We start from the raw sequence: 25,521 nt of genomic DNA on the forward strand, positions 1-25,521 counted from the left end.
GCCGTCAACGGCCGTGTCGTTAGCGTCTACGCAGAGTAAAAAAGAATCGACGACGATATATTATTACAATACGAAAGTAAATATATATATATATATAGGTACCTACCACGCGTCACAAGTATAAGATACCTAACGTAAACATAAGCATAATTATATTATTACTATAGTACTATTCCTCGACACATGCCTACAAGGTGATTATCGTGTCGCAAACCAGCTGATATCTAAAAAAAATATAAATAATTTAAAATTTAAAAATTTAATTTTTAAAAACGAATACTGACAATAATTGTAGAAAATAAACAAAATATAGGGTGTATTAAACTGTTTAAAAAAAAAAAAAAATTAAAAACTCCGAGTGTAGGTACTCGTTCTTTTCTAAGATATTACCTGATTTTTGGTGAAGAGAATCACTGTGTAATGTCGTAATAACTAAGGCTAAGGACTTCATGTCCTAAAAAACCTAAAAGTATAAATTTTTGCTCTATTTAAATGAATAAATATACTCTCATAGTATGCATTAAAATATTATTTTAATTTTTAATTTAATTTTTAGGAAATTAACTCTATATTTTTATAGCCCAAAATAAGTTAATATTATTAATGATTAAATAATCAAAATATTCTACTAAAATATATGATATTATATATCAAATTATTATCATTCCAAACTGATTTTATGGATATATTGTTATTAGACAAAACGTTTACAAACTATACATTCATATCTGGAAACCTAGCAAAATATGCAATTATAATTCAAAACAATTTTAAACAAACAAAATTCTCAATAAAATTTAAAATATGATCTCTTAATGTGATAAATTTTGTATATTACTTATCCGTGTTATCTAACTATATATTTAGTCGAGTTGAAAATGAGTTGAAAAAATAAAATTACACGTTTTTTTGTTCATAAGATTTTAGTTTTGACTAGAAGAAATTAGAAGTCTTGATTTAATTATATATATTTACTATGATAGCCATATTGTATACTGTATAATATGTACCTATATATATAAGCTTAACAGATCGTTTTCAGACATGCGACAGTGACTGACTAGAAAAATTTTATTTTGGTAGTTTATTACATAACGGTGTAAGTCTTACACAATAAGACTAAACATATAATTTAAATTGTCAGGGTTTTATTTTTTTACTATGATACGCATGTACATATTTTGTTTAGTGATCATATTCTCAAAGTCGGATCCAAGGATTTTAACACACCACCCAGGCATAATATTTAAATGGGAATATTTTTATTAAAATTACTGAAATGCAACTTAAAAATATCATTACAATCTTAGATAGGTATTTTTAAAATACCTAAAAAATTACTTCTCTATAACAATTATATTTAATATTTTCATACATAATATTTATGTGGTTATTATAATGTGTCTAATGTCCATCAATTAATATTTTATCTACTATTAAATAATTAACTAAAAACTTTTAAAACAAAAGTAACGTCACTTTATTCGATTTTTAATTTATGTCTAAATTAGTTAAGAATATAACGATGGAATTCCCGGTTTCTTAATTTTATATCTAGAGCTGCATCTGACTTTCTAGAAAATACAGCTAAACTTCAGAGTATAAAAAAAAATGATAAATATATTCAATACAAATTGCATTTTTGTATATTAAATACCTAATAAAACTAAAAAAAAAAACTAAAATTCGTAATTATCGTGCTTAATTGGGCCAATAAATGTTAATAAATACATATAAATTATCTAAATATATTATAAACTCTAACCATGAAATATTATTACAACATCATACTTTAACTTAATTGTGTTAATAATAATTTAGGCTTAACAGAGTTATTATAAGTACATATTATTATTATTATTTCATCGACATTTCAAATACCTAACAAGCATAAATTTTAACTCGCCCGTCCTTGGGTTTCGAGCCTACACGTCGTTGTCATGTACGTATCGTATCGTCAATGACCTCCCTCGGCGGCGGCGGCGGCGGCGTTCAGCTAATGACAACAGTTATACATCGAACTCCGATGACACTACAATATTGTAAAGCCACATTATTATAAGCGTGTAATACCAATATCATAGTACGAATCAAATAATAATAATATAATATATCGCCTCATTTAGCGGACGCTAAACCCAAATCGTTAATTTTCATTTTTCATTAACGTTCAGGTGCGCACAACACGCATGCACTGCAGCGCCCGTATCACACATGTGAACGCGATCGTATCGGCATAAACCGTCATTTTCATTATATATTATAATAATAATATTGTTATACGCGCATACTAATAGGTTTGCACGGGAATGAGTCATGGGGTGTAGGTATTACAGCTATTGAATATAATATAGGTACGTCCGACGTCGTATTATGAAATATGTACGTTGGTCGTCGAATGAGTCGATATGGACCTGCTGCAGTATATGATAGACTGTAATTTATATTTGACGCGTGCGTTTAAATTTAAATAATATATTATAATAATATTATAGTACAATCATCGATACGGTTATGATGATTACACGTTCAGACAAGTTCGGAGAAAGCAAAAAATAGTGGCGATTAATTAAAACGTTCGCGGCACATCGTCGTTGTCACTGTTTTACAGTCGCGTTATACACGGACGATGCTTATAATACCCGATATATGTTATTATATATTAACATTAAACAAGCGTAGTTAGGTATTAATACATTACATTTTCTGTGCGCTTCATTTGCAACTGCGACGAATATTATAATTTAATAATTAAAAAAACGTATATTATTGTAGCATAATATATGTCTTAATTGATAAACGACCTCACTAATTTCCAATTAATATTATGAAATCCACTACTATCTAAACACATTATATGAACAATAATCGATTATTTAAAAACCTACCATGGGCAGTAAATCATGACGGAAAAAAACGTACCTACGTAATTATGTATACACATTATACACACCATAATACAGTAGGTACTAGGTAGGCATCTACACGCTCGAATTTATTTTAAGTTTGACTCATCAATAAAACTTTATTTTTTTCAAATCGTAATTATTATTTAAAAAAAAAAAAATGATTGATGAAGCGTAATTCCTGATTGATAGAATACTAAGTAGGTACCTATAATGAATAATAATTGCATAAAATAGAGCATAAATTGAATTATGTTGGCATAAGCACATTATAATATCGGAACCTAATCTTATATGTGCGTCCCATGAAAGATATAAATACGAACTATTACGTTCCACTATTATACTGGTCAGGTTATAATTATCATTTTTAGAAGTTTTACTATGATATGGATGGATTTAGTTTTTAAAATAATTTAATATCAGTTCGAAGTGAAAAACTATAAAAAAAAAAAATTGCAACGAGATCAGATTAAAAAATTAAATAATAATAAAATAACGAGATGAACATTTGTAAAAATGTTAAATATAAAAACAGTATAAATCTAATTTTTGACTGGTATATTTGACTAATTTATGAATATATTTGTATCATACATTTATTTACTTTATTATAAACTAAATTAATTTTTGATTAGATAAAACTCAAGCGTTTCAACATGAATTTAATTTTAGGTAAATTGCATTCGACAAACAAATCTTTAATTGAAATGTGTATATTTTATTTATTTACTTATTTATTAACTATACTATATTATTAAATTTTGATTAGATTCAACGTATATTTACTTTTTTAGTAAATATACATAATAATTTATTACAGGACTTAGACAATTCATACGTACCATCGTAATCCATTTGAATTGAATAGACTGACGAAGTTAAAGTTTCTTTTTCACATAACGATTGAAAAGTTGAACAGATGTGATGATATAATATTAGGTAAGTTATAATTTTATGTATACGTTCTTGGGCTTTTCGGTCTTTCCGACTGAATGAAACAAAACTGCGCGTATATTTGCCTATACTCGTTAAATAAATCTGGGGAATGAAAAATACACGTTCCTGAATACTATTGCGTACGACTTTATACTTATATTGTCTTTCGAAATTGAGTTTGGAAAAATATCGGAAGAAGGAAGACAAAATAGAACGCCTTCCCCACTCTTGTGGACCCCTCTCACGAGCACACAACATAAACACACACACGCACACACCGATATGATTTAAGCACAAGTATTATAAAGAAAAAGATATATATAATATGGATCGCTCGCCATAAAATAAACCATAAGTATTTTAAACAGTCATCTGGAACGAACGCGCTCGGAAAACGGACCGTAAAACTTCTGACTCCAACTCGTACACACGCACACATAATATAAATATAGCCATATAAGTGTATTGCGTTTGTGCACATCGTAAGTCTATACGATACCTAACATACGATAAAAATATTACAATATTATCGTACGGGCGACGATCGTCGTTATTCTTACTCGCGAGTACAATATAATAATAGTAATATAAATATGTAATATATTCATATTATAATATACCTATACGCGGCGATCATCGTCAGCTCTCGTTGGCACACCAGAAATAGAACCTCTCCTCCACGTGTAATTTATTACAACCACCGGCACGGCGCGGCGGCGGTCGGGTTCGCTCTTCGAAAACCGTCGGACCACATGACCCCAAAAACCCACTGCAAGGGAGAGTGGTGGACAGCGGTAGTGGTACGACGGCGACCGAGCGTTTAATGGCCCGTAACCGAGGTGCTCCCGAAACGTGCGGAGTGAGTCGAGGAATGAGATGGGGTGGCGGTGGGTGTGGGGCGAGATAGACGCACGTGGTATATATAATACTATATAATATTCGGTATTTTTAGTCGACGTCCGTCAAACGGTAAGGCCGCCTACTCCATCTGTCGGATATAATATTATAATGATATGTGACTAGTATATATGACTACGATACATTCGCCGCCGTAAGGGATGTGGAGACGAGTGGTAACGCTTCACTGCAGATTTTACCAAACCCTTCCGAGTTCGACCACCCGTATGACTGTTGGGTTCCAATGTCAAATAATAATAATAGTACGGCGGGTTGACGTGTTTTATGTCTTGTATTTCTAATTCCCTATAGGTACAGGAAAAACTATATAATATATAATTATAATATTGTATAAGAGAAATATTATTAAAAAAAAAAAACGCGAACAAGTAGATCTACTATTTATATGTAATGCGTGTATTATATACATATATACTTATATATATATGATCTATAGGTAGATGCATGTTATAGATAAATAATACGAGATAACCTGATATGTCGTATTAGAGGAATTTAAAAGGATTTGCACCCTTTTTCGCCCCCAGAGATACATAAATACGACGTTTATACATTAGTTCATTTATAAAAATATATGATATACGTGAATACATGTTAAGCCTTCAAGAGTACCTACATTCAATATTATGTATGTCTGTGGTTAATCACTACAAGCATTTAATTTATATCACTTATAAATGCATATTTTGTGTATGGTCCCTCTTTTTTCCATTCCTAACCTGACATTGCGTCGTTATATTTTCGAAGTGCAATTGGACAGTTATTGCATTGACGATAAACTAAATACGTATGCGCATAGCACACTTGAAATTCGATTGTGGCACTGTTGAAATATTAGATAAAACATATCATATTATAGATTGTGTCTTAGAGGCCAGAATTTTCTTTCAAATAGTCGACTAACAACATTATAGTATTTTTTATTTAACCGTATACTATAATTTAATAACAGCGTACACTACAGTATGATTTTAAGATAGCACAAAAAATAAAAATCACAGTAATAAAATGTACTATAAAAACAATTAGTTCAGCAGAATAGCATTCACTTACCTATTACAGCCTACAGGTAATGTTTAAGTGATACCTGGTTATTCTTAGCAGTAACCATTAAAATACCATTTTCCTACCAAAACTAAAAAATAAGCATCGACTTTTCTTTTTTTTTTCCAATATGAAGAATAACATAATAAATATATTAGGTATTAAGTCATATTATGTTAATAAAAAAAAAAACTATTATTGCCTATGGATTTTTAACTATTATATTGTTTTATAACTATAGAATATTTTAACAACAAATGGATACTTGTTTGAAGAAAATAAATATTAGGCAGATGAATATCACTTTTTGTAATTTCCTAGAATTGTCTTTGTTTATTCGCACATCCACAACCAGAATAGAATCGACCATCAATTAGCACATAATATAGTATGATCCTAACTTTACTCTTTCTTAATAGTTTATTCTTAGGTACACAACAATACAACACTGCAGTGTTGGTTATAATATAATCAAAATATTTTAACACTTGAGAAATAACAAACATAATAAAATTTTAGTTCAAAAAAATACATGGAGGAAAATGAAAACTAATTTTTTTGTGGAAGAAAATGGATACTGGAAAAATGGTACATCTTACTTTTAGAGAAAAATAAACTAACCTTATTTTTCTAAAATTTGTATTCTTCAATGCCATTAAATCTCGATTTTCGTTAACATAGTTTAAGTATATAATCATTTTAGATTCATTTATAGTGGTGATGACGTATAACTGACGTGTAATAAATCTGCTTAAGGTAAATTAATGCGTTAATGGTTTTATAAAAATCCAACGATTATTTAAATGAATTATAAGTTTCCTCCCTTCAACTACTAAGAGGTATTTATAATTATATGCCATTTATATAATATCGTTTTATTGACATTAAATTGATTAATTTAACGAAGTTTACAAAACTTAATAGGTATTATATAAATCTAAGTGACTATAATGGATTGTGCGTAACAGACATAATTTGTATCACGTGTCATATTTAGATATTGTGATTATCGTTTTAGTAGGTCATATCATTTCAAATATATAGAATGTGATTATTTAATAATTCCTATACCAAATAAAACATTAATTCCTCTTTTTCAAACTCATAAAATATCACGTATAATACGTGACATATATTACAGTATAAACAATGGAAACTAGGCAAGTTCGATGAGGATTTTATTCACATTTAATTTTAAATTAACATTTTTTAATGCATTTCAATCAATGAACGAAAAAAACTTTATTGCTTTAAATTAAAAACTTGCTTTTAACGTCTGCCTTTTAAACTTATATCTAATAACTCCGATTGGAACTACAAATAGTTATATTCCACGCGATACTGTCTTACCATGTACACAGTACACACTATATAAGAAAGTACAATAAATACCACACTGTAATAGTATTACTGGTACTTAATAATATAATAAAAGATCATACATTTACCAAAAACCCAAATTTTTAATAAAAAATAATAAAAATACTAGTTTGAATATTATTTGGGTGAATCGTAAAAATTATTTTTTTTTTTTTAATAATTAAATTAATTTATGAATTCACACAAGATGGTTATTTTATAAAAATAAGATTAATCTAAAATACATGTACCTATAGCAGGTAATCTGTTAATGTTTTTGAAAATATGTTTTTATATAATTTTAAATCTTTACAAAACAAGATATTTGAAACAAAATTATATAATTTACTATTTTTATCGTTCTCATTTTTATGATAGTTTTAATGACAACATACAATTGTAAATCCTTATTCCAAAACAGAGCATTTTATGAATTATATGTATTTAAAGTTAAAATAAGTGAAATAAAAAAGTGATACTATATGATACTCAGTAAAATGTTGGTCAACTACTCAATTCATCTATACCATTATAATGTAATAATAAAATTATTGTTAATTACTCATCCAAAATTTGATTCCTATAAATAAAAATACTGTGAATTATATTCTACTTAAGAAAATTAAACTAAACATATAGGTATGATGTCTGCATGAAAGGAGAAATCTTAAAAAGTGATAACGATAATAAACAGTAAAAAAAAACTATTATTTCTCCGAAAAAGTAGTTATGTAACGATCTAAAACTATGTAAAAAAATATTTTAAAAAACGTTAATAAGTACTCTACAATAAATGAATCGCATGGTATATTGTACATATTTATAATATCTCGAATACTAGGTATGTAGAATGTAGTAATAAGACAAGTGCAAGTATAGTGGATACAACTACAGTATATACCTAGATACAAATAAATTAGGTACGGTGCTATATTATAAACAAGCGCTACTATCAAACTTTCACGTTTATTAATTATTAGACACGACAGTTGAAAACGTGTACCTATTTTTTTTTCTCTTACAAAACGTATAGAAAATAGTTTTTCGTAGTAGATTTTTTTTTTTTTATCAGACGGGGTAATAGATATCGCTGCAGGGTGGCGCGCACGACGACCGCCTGACATATTACATATCACGCAATTACGTTTACTCGCACAGTGGTATAATACATTCTAATATAATAATATTATATCCTAAATAATAATATACATACAAAACGGTAAATACAGGGTGTAGACAATGATAGTCCGGAAGTAAACCAAGGCTTGACCGGAAAATTAGTTTTTTTTTTATTATTATTCTCATACAACGCGTGATTACACAAATTTCAGAATTCCTACTTCGCACTGCACTTTGCAGGGTTGCATCCGAAAAGTGCAGCACATTTAAAAAACGAATTAATTCCATCAAAGATAATTCAAAAGTAAATTTTTCTTTGAAATATATTTTTGTAATTATTTACTTTTGTCTTTTTAAGTTTTAGTTTGAATTGTATTTATTAAACCGACTCTAGCGCGTCATTACAACTCTACTGCAGAATAAATAGTACCAGCGAACGAATTCAATCTAGATGATAAAATATTATTCAAGCAAAAAACCACAAATATCTGCAGATTAAAACATAAAGTAGATTTTCACTTTAGATGTACACTGCAATAAATGTCTGTATCAATGAATAATGATTCCAATGAATGATACATTTATACACGTGGTATAATATGTACCTACTTAAAATAAAAATACAAAAAACCTATAATTAAAACCAATAAAATCGAAAAAAGTTATACAACTATTTGAAAACTCTCTGGTACCTATTTTTTTTTTTTGTAATAATATACAGGTCTGCAACGTGCTCGGAAACGAATAAGGAACAACGTACCAATTACATCTTAAAAACTAACATTTATTTTTTATCGCCTCTTTTATCTCTAATACCATATTTACGATTTATCAATGTGTGTAATGTGTATGTTATGTGTACATTTATAACAGTATAATCTATATGCATTTCATACGAATTGTTGAATATTATTATACATTTAATGCCTAGAACATAAACTTAGACCGGTAGGAATCGATAACGCGCATATTATATTAAAATAGATAATAATCGTATTATAATTATAATATATTATTATAGGCACCTATAACATACACCATAAACATTCGAAAATACGATACTATACGATATATAAATGCATAAAACGGAAATCCGTTAGTAAAATTTACAAAGTATTCTGTTCGACTTATAACCATAAAATATTATGTAAATATCCAAATAACAATAATATTATTGATTTTAAGAGAACGTCACACCTATATATGTTGTCTCCCACAATATCATTACATAGCGATTTTAACGTTCAGAATAATCCGTTTTACTGTTATTTTTAATATTAACATAGTAATTATTATGAAATTTAAAGGAAACGATATCATAACCGAATACGAGCGTTTTTGTAAACCTATCTTACATCACGACACACGCGTGGCATATTTTCACAGCAAATCTGTGTGTACGGAATTCTTATCGCGGATTATCTACTAGTCTTAGAGTATATTATTGTTATCGAATTTGAAAATGAAAATAACTGTTTTAGCAGGTTACAAAAAAATAATTATAGGCGTTTACTCGAATTTACTATATGATTTTAATACTTTTACTTTTTTTTTTTTTTTTACTTTTAGCTCGTAAAACAGCAAAGACCACACAGACGTGCTCTCAACACTTTACAACATTATTTTTTCACTTATAATATAGTTACATCAAACTCGCGGTACTCTCGTCGACGATCACCCTGTACCCATACCTATAATAATATAATATATTGTAATAGAACATCACGCAGTGTCCGACCTCTCGGGAGTATACGCGCGCGCCAAGTCATGTTCCGCTAAACGCCGTGTGTAACACTGATACCAATATAACATAATATATAACGAGTAACAACGTGCTACTATTACGTGCACAACTACTCACGTGCGCGCACGACGACGCGGCCGCCGCCGGGCTTTTGCCGCAGACGGCCGTCGCGGGTCCCGACTGCGACGGGGCGGCGTGTTCGTCCGGCACCGGGTCCGCGTGATCCGGTTCCGGCACCACGGACACGTGTTCGTGTACGACGTGTTCGGTGACGAAGTGGTCGGCCACCAGCCACGGCGGCGCGTCCACCGCCTGGCCCAATTGGGCCGGCCGGAGTCGCGGGTTGTGCGGCGCGGCCGCGGCCGGCCTGTCCGCGACGCGTTCGGCGGCACTCTCAGAAGCGGCCGCATCGGTATCGTCGGTGACGCGGACAGCGGCGTCGGCGGCTGCGGTCGTGGACGTCGACGTGGCCACCGCTTCGGCGACGGACGCGTCGTCGCAGTTCTGACGATGTGTTTTTTTGCTGTTGCTGTTGTTGTTGTCGCCGTTGTTGTTGTTGTTGTTGTTGTTGTTCTTTTTGTCGACGTTCTTCTTGTTCTTCTTCGAGAACTGTCGGTAAAAATGGCCGACCGCTGCGCCAGTCACGGTCATGGCCGTCGTCGTCGCCGACGTGGGACTCGGAGAATCCGCTTCGGCGGTGATGCTCTCGGTGGTCTGTGGACGAAGAAATAACAAAAATTTAAATTTAATATTTTAACAACTTTACACTGAATTTTTTTTTTTAATAATTTATCAATCAATAATCACGAATAATTATGGAATATACGTTTACACGGACAGGTGATACGCGATTATGTCGCAAACGAGTTCCTTTGGTAGGTATCGCTAATTCATCAAACACCCTAAATCCACCACACCCACTAAGTGTCCAGTTGACTTAACTGTAGTATGCCCAACTAGAAAATAGAAAATCCTCCTTAAAAATTGACGAGCAACGTCGTGTAGACGTTTTACACGGATTCCCAGAAATATGTTTGACTGGCATAAAAACTGTTAAATTAGGTAATAGAGTTTTTTTTTCACTATTGTGAGAGTTATTTTAAATTTTTCCGTTTCTCCGGAAGCCTGTATCGTAGTATTATTAAAAAAAAAAAAGACATAAATGGATAAATATTTCAAAACATGCAACATTAAAGGGATAAGACGTTACTTTTCAATTAAGCTTATGTGATTATCTTTCATCGGTCATTAGTCACTACTATTCCCATGTAGAGATTAATAAAATAAACAATTAACTATACACAATCCATACTGAGTTACTATTGCCGTATTATATTTACAGTAATCACGACTTAATTTCAGTTATTAAATTAACAAAATATAACGCGTATACATTAGGATAACATTTGTTTTTTTATTCGGGATTCCACCCTCTTGGTGCGTTTAAAGAATTGTTTTTCTAATAATAAAGTCACCATACATTATTATAAGTACGACCGTCTCTGTGTTTAGAGATCATTGCAGACTAAAATCACGAAACACACAAATATTCGAAGAGTGACGTTTTCATAATAATATGTTATTAAAACGTGAGATAATAATTCATCCTTGCGTCAGTGCAGACACACACGTACTACCCGAAACACACGTGCTTTGTTTTACAATGCAACGTGTACAGTGTTTTCTTTATTTCTTATTTTTTTCACATATAAATTATAAAAAGCATTATAATTGTACGATTGCCGAAAAATTCGATAATACTTTATTATTCCACATGTTGTGCGTTCAATATATAGTTAGACTTGCGAAAAAATAACATTGTCGAATTCAAAACAGTACCTATATCATTCAACCAACGATAGTATCAAATAATTAAATCCATAATCTTTATACGATATAATATACCTGTCATATTATGTTATAAAATAATTCATGTCGTAAATCATACGAAACCGTAATATTTTACGCTCGATGGTGTTTTTCTTTTAATTGTGTTAAAATGCTTTTACTTTTAAAAAGATTAAAATAGCTATAAATTATGATATGTAAAGTACCCTTGTAATCATAAAATATTATTTGTCGGCTACGCGTACAGTTTTTAATCAACAAAACACGTATATAATAATTGTATACTATAAATACGGCCCGCTCCGATAAACGGTTAACCTTTTAGTACTGTCATTCATAAATTCCATTTTTATTTTTTAATCGATCGAACAACTGCACTGCAGCGCCGCATTTTTTTTCTAGTTTGACGAATGTGCTTGACTCATAACATAATATATAATCCTATAAGACGATAGGTATCAACGATGACGGCGTGCCGCCCAAAACGAAATTCCTCAGTGCATTCTACTTCATCTTTACTAACTACCGAGTCGTATATAGGACCTGGCCCGGCCCATTTCAGGAATACTTGATAATTTCCAGGTCACACCTTTGATAAATTGTTTACGCGAACGCATATCATATCCCTCACATATACGTATAATTCTAATGCCCATTAAGTATTTCAAGTAAATAAAATTACACATATAAATGTATATATTATATACCTATTTTATCATTCCCTTAATTCAGAAAATATTACGTTAACAAAACCCGTTTATATGTGACAATCAAACTTTCTCGTTCAAAGCTAAAACATTTGTTCAAATAGAAATAATATTATAATCATAAGCAAATTGTTATTTATATCATCATTATCATCACTCATGATATATGTAGATATCAAATATAAATATTTAAGTATAGATAAGAGTACAGATAGTGTTATATCATGTTTGTCTTCATCAATAAATTACTTTTTTTTTTTTAAATATACACACAAAGACAAATAAATATATATATTTAATAGTTTTATAGCTTACTTGAATTTAAAATTAAAACAAATTAATACATATCTCTGACAATCTAAACATGCCTGTCTGGGTAAATATTTTTAATCTTGATTAACTAATTTTCAAAAACTATTCTAAAAAGTTAGGTAAGTATAGTAGAACAATGATTATGTTGATGGTTCATACTGTAGATGACGTGGCAGGTATGTAAATGACTAAATGAGAACTTATATATGATGAATTATTACAACATATAAAATATATCAGTTAATTTAATGATAACTTGTTCACTGTTTCAACTTCTGATTATGATCCAATTAACCAAACACTTTCATATTTCAAATATAATATGCAATTAGGTACGTGTAAAAAAAAAAAGAAAGAAATATACTCTCACGCAAGCGTATAATACACGGTAAATCTGACAATTATCATTTTGTCACCTTTATAACCATATCTTAACAAAATATTGACATCGAAAAAAACTAAAAATATATAAACAGATATAAATGTATCAATAAATTTGAAAATTTAATTTTCACAAAACAATTAATCAATTTGTATATCTAACTTTAAAAGAACCTTATAAAGTATATCTACACATGACGATGACATTGTTTGCTATTATTATGGTATATGAACATTGAATAGTTAGTCAAAAATAAAAATTCATAAAAAGGTAATCGGTCAAATCCACAATTCATCAAAAATACAATTGGTCATATGATACTCATTTCTATTTCGTTTTGAAATCCAAGTTAAGTGTTCGCATTTAATAGATAATAGTTTAAAACTGTTCTCTTATCTTCCAATTAGTAGGTACTATACAAGTATAATGGCACGTCGTCACGGTCGTGTTATATATTTCGACCTAACTGTTTTTTTTTATATATATAATATGATACAGATATGAGTTTAAAAAGCTGATTTTTATTTTAATGAGTGGCTTGATATGACCTACAGAAAACAATTATACTATATTAATTTTAAATGCAAATGTTAATACGAAAATTATTGATGTATATAGTATATACTTTTAATTAATAAAATTATTTTATGACTATTAATATCAATACAATGTATAAAAACCTTATTCGAAATTAAATACATAAAATATTTTTTATTATTGATGAAAAGTACTTGGACCAAAAGTGTTATCAACAAATTTGTTTTCTATGAAATATCTTTTGATAAAATGTTTTTGACCAACTGTCCTAGATTCTATTATAGTATTATTATACTATAAACACGTTTGCATACAATTGTAAACTTTATAAACAGAATACTCAACAATAGGTGTACCTACATTCCGCATACACATGACTTTATAACTACATAGTGAATATAATATGTATATGTATAGTACATATAATGCTTACATTTTAAATTAGAATATAGCTACTATCACGGATATACTTATAAGTTATAATGTATTTAATTAAAAGTTAATAATGTATAACATTTAATTGCATCTATTTATTTAAATACCTTTTTTTAAATTTTAAATAGACTTTAAATACATTGAGAAAGTAATATTTGAAGTACTATTTGTACTTTTTTACATTTGTATTTCAAAATACTAAATACAAATTAAAATTAGTACTTTGATATATTTTTAAATTTCTTTACTAATACAGCAATATGTATAACAATTATTAGTGTTATTGATGTATGTAATGTTAATGTTTTTTTTTATTAATATTCATTTATTAACCCAAATAGTCGATTATTATTTACGAAACTTTTATCTACTTATGTATTAATTTTTGTATCTGCATTTATATTTCAAATACTTTTTAAAAGTATTTTTAACAAATATTTGTCCTCAGATATACGCTGATATGCGGGTCTCTGTAAACTGTAAATGTAAAATGATAATGAGACCAAAAACAGTGCTACTAACACCTGTGACAGTACCCGTCGGTAACAACACGAAAGACGAAATCTTTTTCACTCAACAATTCCAATTCAATTTATTTTATTCACGGATTCATATTTATTAACCATATCTTACCCACTTACAGATTGACACACGCACGCTGATAGTTCATTTCTATGTCGGTTTATTACCATCGTTATAATGAATGAGTTACGCGCTTCGGTTGAAATTTGAATTCCAACTAATTACCAGAGGTTAACTTATGTGCGCTGTCCGTCTCTGACATGAGTTTATATTATTATCACAGTGCTATAAGAGTTATGCTGCTGCAACAAACGTTTAACTGCACGTTATAAAGACTTAACACGACATTCCTTTTAGATAAAGAAAGTAGGTTTATTGTTGTTGTTATTGTGTGTTTTTTTTTTTTTTTTTTGTAACTTATGAGCCAATTTGTTTTGGTTCTCGGTGGGAAGAGGTCCAGCATAAATAGTAAATACTTATTATATTAAATCGGATTGAAAAACTATCGATAAAATAAAATGAGGTAAGGCTATATAAGAAAAATTTAATCAAGACTTTTCAAATCGTGATTTTGTGAGAGATATATATTACGTAAGACGCGTGAATGGATTCGTATGATGTGGGTAGGTAAATAATATAACATATATATTATTATTATTACTTATAGTGTTCGGACGGCTTTACATAAGGATATCGCATTAGAGTCGGTGGCGTCAATAGAGATGAACAGAGAAATATTTAAAAATTATCATAACATAAAATGCAATTAGACGTACGCATGCGTTAAGTCTAGTTCACAACTGGGCTCGTATATAGTCGTACGTATTGTGTACATCAGAATATTATATATTATATACAGACACATAGTTTATTACCGAAGGCGTTCCGTTCTGTCGATAGGATGTGTGTACTTTGTGTTTGCGTGTAATGTATATACACGTCTATAATGCAGGTCCAAGGGGGGTCGTCTCCACGGAACAGTGATTATTATATCGGGTACGTTTACGGTTCTATATGCTCGTATATAGATAATATACGGGGATGCTTTCGACTGGTTCTGTTTAAACTTATCACATCGCCACACCCGTCCGCGTGACCGGTCCACTGGGAATTCTCGGCAAAGACGAACACTGAATGCGTCAATGTATACATTATAATATTGTGATATAATGATAAAATACACAGACGGATTCCGGGAGCAATATTTGATAAAGTTGACTCGTATGTTATGTAAGCATATGCATACGAACGCGTTGTAGCTGTAGGACACGAATAAATTGTACGAAAAACCGTTGTGGTTAAAGCTTAGTGAATCACTAGACGGCCAAAACGTATAGCTCATAATAATACTTTTAGGCGTACCTATATAAAAAATGTCCTACACCACCGATAATTGTGATTAGTGATAAACTACAGTATTTAGATGTGTTCCTATCTCAATAACTCGGATATTATACACAGTGTTGTTGTAGGCGTTCAATATTTTCTCCGGCGGGCTCTAATATCAAAACAGGTTATTCAAATTTGGACAGACTAAGTAGTACAACGGTTTACAAAATAAATATTATTTTAAATTATTTAAAAAAAGTGGTTTTTTTAATAAAATATAACAACATTAACCACTACGAAATAACTTTATAATATAATGCAGTATAAAATAAAAAGTAGTTTTTTTTTTTTTAATGATTTTATGAGTACACTTCACTTTTTATAATAACACCCAAACAAACTTCAATTTTGGTTTTAATAAATTTGTATTAGTGTTTAGTATGATAATAAAGAATTCAGAAATTTTGACATTATAAAACTTTATCCCATATATTAATTTTTTTTGGAAACCGTAACTGCATGGCAACAAAATAATGATAGAAATTACTTAGAGTATCATCAAAAGGGCGAGGGACCGATACAATACATGGTTTTTGTTAGATTGTTAACGCAACACGGAACTGGTACGAGTATAAAGTAAACTGCTAGGGAATAATTTGAAAAATAATATGATGTCACGAAGCTCTAACGATAGGTCTATTAAATAATAATAACATAACAAAAAAAATAATGGAAAAAATAATTTATAAAAAAACAATCTGTTAAAACACAAATGACAAAATTTAAGTGAATGTCGGAATAGAAAATAAAATAATATAAGACAATATTGCTGAATAGTAAATACACTACAGAAATAAACAGTTTTTATATAAAAATCTAAAATTTTAAAATAAATTGTCATTAAAAACCAAGATAAACATAAACAATATACAAAATTAAACAGCAACATAAAAGTAATATTACGTCATTTAAGTAGTAAACACAACGGAATATTATCTAGTTCAATTTCTAAATAAGACTTTTTTTTTTCAAATACCTAATGTCAAAACGAAAACTTCGATTGAATATTTATGGAAAAGTAGGTATACCGATTTTAGAATTTTACTCAGAATCTAAAAATTCGGTACACGTTACCATAATCAATCGTAAAATATTTCATCGATAACGATATCAATACCGTTATTAATCAATAAATTGTTATTAAAGAATTCTTAATTAAAACTAAAAAATATTAATTACTAATATAATAATTTCAATAGCCACTAACATGGACGTGGAACCTATGTAACAGTTTCATTCAAAATTAAATAAATAGGTTTCGGATGCTATAAAAACTCAACGTGCACCTCCTTGTTTTGTACACGTTTAACGAAAGGTGAGGTCGAGTTCATTGATACTGCTCGTTCCCGCCTATTCAGTAATCATATATATATCACATTATTGTCTAATACTTGTGTAATAGCTAGTTATAGAAATATCATAAATAAATCATTAAGGGATTAACATACGTTTTACATTAATTAAACAATTCGTTAATAATTGTTCATACGAGATTTTTTTTAATATGAACAATGATTAAGTACAAAAATAGATGAAATGCAGCTGTGACCTGTGATTGTATCACTTGTATTCATTTTTGAAATCTCGTGAATCATTAATAACAACATATAGACATATAATAAGAATAAACGTACATTTTCACAAATCATTTTTCAATATTGTTCAAATAAAAAATTAAAAATCAAAAATAACAAAATTGTCAAGTTCTGTATTTTTTTTTTTACTTTTATGTCAGTACACAAGTACAAATACTTATTTTATTAAAAGATTCATAGCGTAATAGCTAATAATTTTATATTGTATTAAAAACTTTGAAATCTATCTCAGACGAAACGGCAGGACAACATAATCTACATATAGGACTAAAATACTCTATGAATATTACTTAATATTTTGTTGCGTTATTTCATAAGATACCCTGCCCAACCTATAGTTGACCTTAATAAAAAGAAGCTACCTCTTTCACTCTTTAGAGTAAAACTTTCGAATCCTTTGACTTCTGATACCATTTTTTTTACTTTTTCGTAAACTATAGTGATTCACCCAGAAACATGCTTGCTTGCATATTTTATTTTATTAACAGAGAATTTATTTAAATGCTGACTCTTGAAGTTTTAAAATACTAAGAACTTGTCTACCATTTAAAATGTGTCCAGTGGTGATAAAAACATTCTTTTTTTTTCAAATGAAAACAGCCTTTTTTCCTATAAATTATTAATTAAATAACTTTTATACATTTTTTGTGTATCTAAATCTGTGTCCCGTGATTATAGTTTGAAAGATATGGTAATATTTAAAAATTTAGCGATTGATATTAATTTATCGATGTTTTATATTTATATTGAAATAAAATTGTATTTTAATTGAAAAAATTGTCTAGTTTAATACAAAATATACTGTATCCAATATTAAATCTATTGCAAAATAATTTTTTAAATTTTATAATCCTTAATCCTTTTTATACAGTTTTACATTTTAATCATTCAAATTTTGGTTTAGATACGTCGACATTTAAAAAAAAAATCATTTGCTCGATAATTTACAGAAAATAACCTTATTTCATTTGAAAAAAAATGTTTCTAAAGGACTATTTTTTAAATTTTTTAAAAATCTAAATAATTAAAAGTATGTTCCTGAACTATACTTATAATGTCCAAAAATCAGAATTTAAATAAAATATTAATTATTCAAGAGAAAAATGGGAACATGCTTGGTGAATCACTCTGTGTAGGTACTGCAGGTGATTTGTTAGTGTATAGGTAACTATTGTGCGTCATTGTAAGTATTATAATCGAGAGATTCTAGCACAGTGACTAAACTACGAGTATAATAGATATATTATAGGCAATATATAATATGTATGGAAACCGATTGTCGAAAATCGCCATGCTCTTTTTAACTATATCGATTGAAAGGACAAACAATGATGTTTGGCCGGTATACCCCGTTATTAAAATGCAATCGTCGAAAATCAAATACAGCCGATAGCGACGGAACGGCCTGTGCTGCTGCAGAGGAAGTGCACGTCTTGTTTCCGGGGTTGGGTGTACAAAATACAGGAAATGAACGCGATACGTCCTTTTTGGGCGCGAATACTCCGTGATAAGCATATACCTCTACCCACGTGCAATAACATACGCTAACTCGAGTTATATTATTATATGTTTTCCGACGAGCAGTCGCGCTAGGGTTTTAATTACGTGCGTACGTCACGATTTAATCGTCACACTGTTTTTGCAGTAGGTATACAGATCACAATCGCGACCCGTCAATCAGTGTCACTTATAATTATATTATATACTATGTAACTATACCTCGTAAGATCGTCGCAGCCGCCACATGAGCATGACGTGTACCTATAGGTAGGTACCTGCATCATGCACTTTCACGCGGCGGCGTCCAATGTTATACGGGAACATATTTTTCGATAATCCGCCACTGCCGCCGCCGGTGCCGCGGCGCGTACAGGACGTGTAGGTGTGTTTTCTATTAGCTCAAGGTCGGAGTTGTACTACTACATTATAATGTATACGATAACACCGGCTGATAAGGACGAAAAAAACGGCCACCGCAGGACGGGAGCCTGGTGGAAATGAGTGGAATATCAACGGCTGCAGGGTCACGTTTCTAGTTTTTGTTCTCTCTTCCTACACCGTAGGTACGGCGGCTTTACAATGAAACTATACGTTACACATACATGGGTGCACTGCTATTATATCACAACCCTGATGCGGTTTATGGGCCATGACACAATAATGTGTAGTTAAAATCCAATGATCGCACATACACCCACGATCGGTCAACAATAATTTACACCTGCTGCACGCAGTTGAATTACTGACATATCACGCGTATTCGTACAAATAATCTATATGTGTAGAGAAAATGAATACCTAATTTCCATTTAAAACGCACGGCATCCCATGATTTTATCCACAAACACTTACCGCATCGTCCCACTATGGGTATCTAATCTCTCTTTTTCTTTTTAAATTCACTCCATTTAGAGGCTTGTTCTATAGATTTCAGGCATTGATTAGAAAGTTATCTGATTTTTTTTCAGTCGTTTATTTTTTATTTCATCACAAACTTTTATGTCTTAGAGATTTTACACATCGTCTGTTCTAATTATAATATTACATTTACACGTTTTTGGTAATAGCGCAGTTTACAAAATCTAATAAAATTTAAATACAATTTAATATTGCCTATACACATTTTTTATTTAACCGTGTAGGTTTATTTAATAACTTATTGGGTGTATACATACGGTTTCCTTTTTATCTATTTTTGAATACAAAATATAACATATTTTGTTTCATTCGTTTTTGATCCTTTAATAATATATTCATAATAATATTGTCCAGGTTACAGTTTAAATTTCATAAGTCACAAATGTTTAAATAACTTTATAATTATTAATAGTTATAGTATATACATTATACGTTTATAATTATCATGATATAGATTATTCATATTTTATAACTTACGTGTTTATCAGCTAATTAATAATTTACTAGTCCATCGCTGGTTTTTCATTATAATTCAAGTCTAAAACTATATTTTAATAATTATTATTAAATTTAATTCACGGTTTTCTTAAATGATAATAAATAATTCTTGACTGTATCGAATGATAGATGATTTGAAGTTATGAAGACGTGAAGTCCACATTCATCAGATACGTATCACATAAATGGGATCTACGGAATTCTAAGAAAGCTTGCTATGTTATATTATGATGAAGCATATTATAAATCATCATCAGTGTTTTTTCATGTTTGTTTTTATTTTTTATTAGTAATATTGATGGTCGTTCATACGCAGTCGACCACACAAAATAAACTAGACAGGTTATAACAACCCATTTAATATAATGAATATCCATATTAAAAATGTAAAATGGACTAGTGAAAAGCTAAATTATGTTTAAAATTTTAAATACATTAAGTTAATGATTTTCATACAGGTATTTTTATAACGTGCAATTTTAAAACTTATAGTTCATATTTATTTCGTAGTAATTATTTATAAGTAAGACAATTATTATAGTTATAATATGGTTTATTATAGCAGGAGTACAACATACTTGTGCAGGTACCTATTTTAGATTTTTTCCACAATTATTTAACTAATTATTAATTATTTAGAAATTTAACTTTGTACTAGATAAAAATTCAAGTTTAGAATGTAAATTTTAAACACATAAGATAGATTACTTTTATCATGTAAATTAGTATAGATGATATATATTTTAATTTAATAAAAAAATATTAACAAATTAAATTTTACAAGAATCACTAACTATAATAGTTTAATGACTTTAATCATACAGGTAAGTAAAACTTACTGATTAAAATAAATCATATAACTGTATCACTCTAGAGAGAAAAAAATTGCTCTGAAATTAATTTATTTTATAAAAGGTACGTTTTTTCTTATTTTATTTTATTTTTATCATAAACTATATTAATTTAAATAATTAAAAACAAATATAAACTTTTTTTAGATAGAGAGGGAGAAAGAGAGTAATATTTAGAATATATATGTACTAGTATGTATTATATATTCAATTTTTAATAATAATCATATATAAAAAGTTTAAAATGTAATTAATCAATGTATACAATTAATCGTATAACTCTATATAGTGCCTACTACACGTCTTGTATCTACCTACACTACAAGTAAAAGTATGCTAAAAACTGAGCTTAAGACAATACAGCTTGAATGATATATTCTCACGCCAACTGCCAAGACCACCCAAAAGAAGATCGCTCGTTTAATTTCCTTATATTACACATTGATCAAAATATCAAAATAGTAAACACCTTATTTTTTCTTTTTTATTAAAAAAAAATATGAATGTTTCTATGTAATTGCTTAATTATATATATATATATACATCGCCAGCAGCACTAAACACGATTCAACCCGAAAACCAGTATATAAATATAATACACGAATTGTATAATTTTGTTCATCTTGTCTAATCTACCTTATACGATAATGGATATTAATATATGTTATACTTACTGGGTGTCCATAACAAAAAAATACAAAGGTGAGAGTTTCATAGCATTAAACAAAATATCTATATAACGTATCATTATTAAAAAATATTTTCAACTTATTAATATGTTTATAATTTCCACTACGGACTTACTATCAACATGTTGATGGTTGTTTGGTATTTAAAAAAAAATATGTGTCAAGTAATGTATAAGAACTTATTGAATATTACAATACATTTGGTTGAAAATACTTTAAATAATAAATATACATTCCAATTTATAACTTATAAGTCATCACTAATTGTATTGTGAACATTTAATACTCGTAATTTTGTACTTATTTTATGTTATCTGTGAAATTTTAAATATTACATATAAATTGTTTAGTTACATTGTTATCATCTGTAATGTTAACATGAAAATATACAATAAGATTTAAGATTTAAGAGGTAAAAAGAACAAATTTAAGAAGTATTACAATTATAACTGCGTTATAATAAATACAAATACCAAATGTATACTAGAATGCAGTATGTATAATTATCAATTATTAATCTGTGTGACTTATAGATATCCTTATCTTTAAAAAAAATTGCAAAGTATTGTGTGATAGTAAAAAAGTAAATTTTATAGAAAATAATTTTACACAAATTTAGTGTTAAACTTATGCATGGCCATAATTTTATCTTTTTTACATGAGTATATTAAAACAGAAAATAAAATAAATGTATTCGTGTGGCTGATAATCATAGACCGATAGGCTTGCATTGCTGCATTAAATAATATAGGTATTTAATTACCACTATACTATTCAGTATTAATTCATTAGAGTTATGAAATTACGAGTTGTAAAATATCTACTCAGGTTATACGTACTTATAAAAAGTAATACTAGTTATAAAATCGGCCTCACTTTTAGGTAATAACTTGTTCATAAACTAGATTATTTAATACAAGTATTTATAACGTACCTATTATTATTTAACAGAACAAAACAAATTAAATAGCTTATACAAACATATAGTTCACTCTAGCTGATTTTGTTTGAAGTATCCGCTACCCATTACGTAGATATTTTGAAAAACAGTTCAATAAAAATTAATCAAATAGCTTAGACTGTTTAAAGCGTAGGAAATGCAATAAATAAGATAACAATTACTTTCTAAATATAAAGTTTTAATATTATAAAGGTGTAGTACTGGTTAAGTATATGAGCCATAAATGAAAGACATCTTTATTGTTAGTATACATTAGTGCCTCCTATAGGTATACATACCTACCTATAAATTATTTAATATATATTTTTTAATATTGTTGTTATATATTTAAGTATTGTCATTTCCATGAAACTATTTTTAACAAAAATGTGGAACATGACATGTAAAAATACATAAAAAGCTGTATGCATTTTAGTTTTAAAATGACAAGTACCAGAAAGTTTACTTTATTATTGTTTTAAACTCAACAAATCATTAAGATTTAGGTACTTGAAACGATAACTGTTAAAATGTCATATATTATGTTAATGTTATAAATTTCAATGATAGGTATATATATTGCATGACTACACGCACAATAACTATCTAAGAGACAAAATTTCACTGAATTTATATTATTTATTTTTATGGTGCACCTAATCATAATAATTTATACGCTAAAATTTTATGTCAAAACGTTTTTTTAAGCTACTGAAAAAATAAAATATTTAACATACACACCATGTTTAAATAAATATTCGTCACAAAATATTTATTTTCACCACAATTATTACGTATTTTAAGTACTAGACATAATAATGTATATGTGTTCACTGTTCACTGTTCACTAACCTATGACTGGCATACTTTTAAACATTACATATATAGAACTCTTACAAAATCCGTGTATCTATACCTATGAACAAATATTTGCTTTACGAGCATATATTTTATCAGTAAAAATTTTTTGTGCACATGTTATGCTCGATCATCAAGTTTATCATTAAGAAAATCATAAATGAAAAATATCCTATTAACACGTGCAGTGTACCAAAACCTTGTTAATACTCTCGTAAAATCTTCGAGCGTGTTCATTCGATCATTTGCAATTTTAGTATTTTACATAAGAACTATTATCTGAATTCGGTTATGTCACGTATCTACAAAACCGGCTATACTAAAAGGATAAAACGTTTAGGTACCTTTATTGTATTACAATAGAAACTATTGTATTACAATTTAGTTGACAAATTTAAGCATTGATAATAATAATTATATTAATTAGATTTGGCTTATAAATTAAAATACCAGTAATAAAATTATATTACATTTATAATCAATTAAAAAAATTTAATTAATGTTAACGAATGGGACATAATACAATTCAACATTTCATCTCACACAATATAAAAAAAATTGTTTTTTGAAATATTTATATACATTAACGTCAAATATTTATAAATAATTAATGAAAAAAAGGTAAGTATAATATAGTGCTAGTACTAGTTACTTAATGCTATACGTAAAAAAATAAATTATCAAATATTTTTTAATAAATTGTTTAAATGTAAAAAATTACACGATTTGTTTGTTATTAATAATAATGTTATGATCTCGATTTAATTTTGTGCTTTTGTTTCGTATATTTTGTAAATCAAATTCAGTCAATTTACACGTCATAATAAGTAAGAGGTATAGTCATATTATATTAAACACGATGACAAATCAATGAATTCAATATGCCGAAATAATAACATTGATCACGACTTAATCTCAAAAAGAGTTGACCTTTAAAATGTTCGAGCAAATAACTTATAATATAATATATATATATATATTGAATAATACACTCGATTCGAAATTAATATTGTAATATAAGGAATATTATGGATAGTACCTAATTTTAACACGCTCGTATATTAATAATATTAATGATTCATTGATGTGTTTCGGATGTTTTAATAATACCTACGACTCTCTAGGTCTCTCGGTAAAAAGTAAACAATAATAATAGTAATAAAACAAAAATGCGAGTAGGTAGGTAGGTAAGGTACTCACTTTGAATCGCTTCAATGCGTCACGATTGATCATAACAGTACGGCGAGCCGCGTGCGCGCGCGGTACACGACCAAAGCGAAACGAGTCGACCGAACGAATGCGACAGCCGGGCACTGGGTGTATGCAAACATTAGAGCTTCTCGGACGGTCGTGTTGCGTGCGCTCGGTGCGTGCCCTCCGACCGAATCGGTGGAAGCATTCTTATTATTCTTATTATTCTTATTATTATTATGCCTCCGATTTGATTTTCTTCGGGGCGAGCTTTGTGCGGCACCCGAGGAGATCGAAGGTTACGGATATGCGTACCGTAC

The 25,521-nt window shown here is 29.0% G+C and overlaps 1 protein-coding gene across 3 annotated transcripts in view; it reads right to left on the reverse strand.

Moving 5' to 3' along the window:
* The window catches only part of LOC114132670 (puratrophin-1-like), a 163,521-nt gene that overhangs the window by 128,338 nt on the left and 9,662 nt on the right, over positions 1–25,521 (reverse strand). Inside the window, exons 1-2 of one of the 3 annotated variants that reach the window (XM_050198354.1) lie at positions 25,211–25,258; positions 10,147–10,743 (exon numbers count right to left, since the gene is read on the reverse strand). In XM_050198354.1, the coding sequence (XP_050054311.1) occupies positions 10,147–10,743; positions 25,211–25,243 (630 nt within the window). In that variant the 5' untranslated portion in view covers positions 25,244–25,258. Of the gene's footprint in view, positions 1–3,751; positions 3,770–10,146; positions 10,744–25,210; positions 25,259–25,521 lie in introns of those variants that run through there. The other 2 variants (XM_050198353.1, XM_050198355.1) reach the window with 2 other exon arrangements.

This window comes from Aphis gossypii, chromosome 1 (assembly GCF_020184175.1).
Source record: "Aphis gossypii isolate Hap1 chromosome 1, ASM2018417v2, whole genome shotgun sequence".
NCBI lineage: Eukaryota > Metazoa > Arthropoda > Insecta > Hemiptera > Aphididae > Aphis > Aphis gossypii.